This window comes from Bactrocera latifrons, unplaced genomic scaffold (genome assembly GCF_001853355.1).
Source record: "Bactrocera latifrons isolate USDA-ARS-PBARC rearing strain unplaced genomic scaffold, ASM185335v1 scaffold_227, whole genome shotgun sequence".
NCBI classification, from domain to species: domain Eukaryota; kingdom Metazoa; phylum Arthropoda; class Insecta; order Diptera; family Tephritidae; genus Bactrocera; species Bactrocera latifrons.
The window spans coordinates 264,450-268,366 of record NW_017535819.1 but is presented as its reverse complement, the minus strand read 5'-3'; the positions used below and the strand labels follow the sequence as shown (position 1 = coordinate 268,366).

Below are 3,917 nucleotides of genomic sequence, written 5' to 3'. Positions count from 1 at the left end.
TTCAATTCTAAGTACTTGAAAGAGGTGGTGGCATACTGGCGCGACACTTACCTGCCCAAGTGGGGAGAGCGCGAGGCCTTTCTCAAACAGTTCCCACATTTTGAAACACAGATTCAAGGGTGCGTATAATGGAATAGCTTGTATAGATATCGTAAAAACTATTATTTAAAAAATATCTTGGAAAACCAAAGCAATAAAATAAAACAAAAAAGAAATTGTTAAGTTGCAACCGAACATTTTATACACGTACTAAATTTAGCTGAAATCGGTCAGTCGGATCCCGAGATATGTATGTACTTTGCATGCATTTGACAGACAGCCAGTCACTTGGATTTCAACATTTTCATTCATCCTGATCATTTATATATATGTACGTAGAAGTACATAACCTTATATACTTCTGGCTTAGTTTTATGTGATATGTACAACCGTTAAGTGAAGAAAACTATTATACTCTGTGGCAACAGGTTGCACGAGTATAAAAAATTACGAACATATTTGGTAAACATACGAACTTCAAATACATTCATTTCACCTATAAAATGTTTGAAGCCTCTTTTCTAGATGCCCAAGGTACAAAACTTTTCGTCTAAAAATATAATATAAAAGAAAACTAAATATAACTCGGTCGAGATAGTTCTTCTTAGTAAATATGTTAACTCCTTTTTTCAAGTTCTCGTGAGAATTTGTTTTTTGTTTAATCAAGATTATTGTTGTTGCAATACGAACTTAAGACTTTGAATTGAGCAGAACAAATATTTAGCACTCACGATCGTATGAAATGCTGATAAGCCCGAGACATACAAATGTATCTAAGGAAATATGTCGATTTACGTATATAATGAAATGCCAGACCCTGTCATAACTCGAAATTCATGAAGAGTGTAAACTACAACTGCATAGTATATATATAAGTAGCTTCACGTCACACAAATCTTCGTGGATACAGATAATATCAGTAAATTGCTTAACTTTGGCACTGAACTTTTATTTGGCTCCCACCATAAAGCAGTCATCTGTCACAACAAACTAGGAGCGGCTTGAATTTTTGTTTCATATTCCAGGGGCAAAAGATCCTTTGAAAATAATGTATTCTCCACATTTCATTTAATAAGACTATATTGACCATTACATATTTCTAATTTAGTTAGTTAATTAGAGAACCAGGTAGTCTCAACTTAAGGAAACGTCTCAGTGTGATCCTCTGAAAAATCACTCATTTTCGCAATTTTATTTATTTTTAATTTTGAAAGTAACTAAACAGACCGATTCTTTTATAAATAAATACAATCATGGCGAATACAAAGAGATTTTTTTATGTTTTTTTATTGGGTGTATGATAGTTAAATAAAATGTTGAAATGACACGTAGAAAACGTCCTGTACGATTTCAACGATTGCGGCCGCAATTTTGGTCTATAAGAACAACTTCAAAAAGGTTACTAATCTGTAAGAAAAGCACTATTGCACTATGGAAGCTTTTTTTCCTTTTTGACATTTCCCAAACTGGCGGCGATTTGAACAAAAAGTATCGAACAAAATAGGAAGATTTCAAAAAAAATGTATATAATAGCTTCCATAAGGCGAAGCGAATGAAGTTAAAAATGTTCTCTCCAAATTAGAACTAGATATCTTAAAAACTCTTCCTTTGAGAATGGAAACAGTTTTGAAAAATACCGCTCTGAGAAAAAAGCGTTTAAAGATTGGAGTCTCCACTCTGTTCCCTTTCTACAAGAAACGCTGTAGTAACCGTAACAATTTGAACTTCGACTTCACTCGATTCGATTTGAGATGATGTTTATTACAGTGTATTCTACCCGATAATGTAACAAAAACATGAAATTCTAGAAAATTTCACACTTAGTCGATCCCTTAAAGAACTGAATTTCGTATGATTTTCAGAACATGTATACATATACTACTGTATGTATAAATAGACAGCATTTGATTCTGTAAAATGCATAAACACATACCGACTAAGAGAGTACGTTGAYCGATTCTAATTTTAGAAGCACTCTGTACTGCGCTTTCAATGAAAATTTCCATCAGCTGATGGTTTGGAGTGCGTTCTTATTCACTTTTTGCATATTCTTTATCTTTATTTACAGTTTACGAGTACACTTCATTCATGTGAAGSCCAAGTCCACCGAAGGTAAAAAGGTGGTGCCTCTCTTACTGATCCACGGCTGGCCAGGATCAGTGCGCGAGTTCTATAGGCTAATACCGCTGCTGACGAAACCGAACCCCAAGAGTGAATATGTCTTCGAAGTGATAGCACCCAGCTTGCCCGGTTATGGTTGGTCTCAGGTAGATTTACACTCCCTCTGTAGACAAAAACTTTATTAAGCATATTTTTGTCTCATTCGCAGGGCGCCTCAAAGGTAAACTTCGGACCCGCACAGATGTCGTTAGTGTTRCGCAATTTGATGCTGCGTTTGGGTCATGAGAAATTCTTAATACAGGGTGGTGATTGGGGCTCTGTACTCGGTGCAAACATTGCTACTTTATCGCCACAGAATGTGCTCGGTTATCATTCGAATATTTGCCTTATTGTTAGTCATCCAGTGGTTCACCTTCATAAGTTATTGCRAAATTGGTTCCCGARCTTCTTTATTGAGGAAGAAAATAGAATTTTCTTTAAACCCTTTGGCAAAGAGTTAAGCTATATTTTAGAGGAGTCTGGCTATATGCATATTCAAGCATCCAAACCAGACACAATTGGCACAACGCTCTCACAGAATCCTGTTGGTTTGGCCGCATACATCTTGGAGAAATTCTCCACATGGACYAATCCTGCATACAGGCAACTCGAGGATGGTGGCCTCACCAAGCGCTTCACTTTAGACGAGCTTTTGGATAATATCATGATTTATTACACGACAAACTCGATAACTACGTCTCAGCGCTTGTACTCGGAAGGGTTCAATTTCGCTCACTTTGCTTTGAATTTGGACGCGACGCATGTAAATGTGCCTACCGGTTGTGCACGGTTTCTTCACGACTTGATGCATTTGACGGAGTCCGAGCTTGGATTGAAATTCAAAAATATTGTGCACAGTACATACCACAAAGAAGGTGGTCATTTTGCAGCAATGGAGGTTCCAGAGACTCTTTACAGCGATTTCGTCGAATTTGTCGCTAAAGTATTCAGGAAGCCACAACCAAAGCAATAGTCATTCGAAGACACTTAAACAAGTTTTTGTATACATTTTTTATTTTTTACAATTTCAGTTAAATTTTTCTAGAAAATAAAGTACGTAAGTCTTTTTTCTTATTTTCTTCTTTTAATCTGAGAACATTGAGGGTATGCTATGGTGATATGTAACGACCACCCACAAAAAGCATTGATCCTACATCAAGTACTAAGCATGGAGTGTGACTTCAGTCCCAGAAAGGCAACTAAAATTGGTTCTGCCTTCTGTCTAACAAGAAAAAACGTTAACYTCAGTTGCATCGAAGCTAAATACCCTTCACAGGTGCATTTCTGTTAGTAATTATGTGTTCAGTTTGTATGGAAACTATATGCTATAGTAATCCGAGCTGAAAATTTTTTTCGGAGATTATATTGTTACCTTAAGTCGTAATCCATGTCAAATTTGGTGAAGATACCACGTCAAATGTGAAAGTTTTCCATACAAGAACTTGATTCCGATCGTTCAGTTTGTATGGCAGCTATATGTTATAGTAGTCCGATATCGGCAGTTCCGACAAATGAGCAGCTACTTGAAGAGAAATGACGTTTGCAAAATTTCAAAGCGATATCTTAAAAACTGAGGGACTAGTTCGTATATATMCAAACAGACGGACATGGCTAAATCGACTCAGCTCGACATACTGATCATTTATATATATACTTTATGGGGTTTCCGACCCTTCCTTCTGGGTGTTACAAACTTCCTGACAAACTTAATATACCCT

The 3,917-nt window shown here is 36.4% G+C and overlaps 1 protein-coding gene across 1 annotated transcript; it reads left to right on the top strand.

Annotated features, from left to right (window-relative positions):
• Window positions 1-3,265, top strand: LOC108968710 (juvenile hormone epoxide hydrolase 1; the record flags this gene model as incomplete). The annotated part of the gene is given in 3 exon segments (XM_018932893.1): window positions 1-119; window positions 2,108-2,306; window positions 2,369-3,265. Coding segments are annotated over 3 exon segments (1,122 nt in total), but the record flags the coding sequence as incomplete, so codon positions are not given.
• Between the last annotated feature and the right edge of the window lie 652 nt (window positions 3,266-3,917).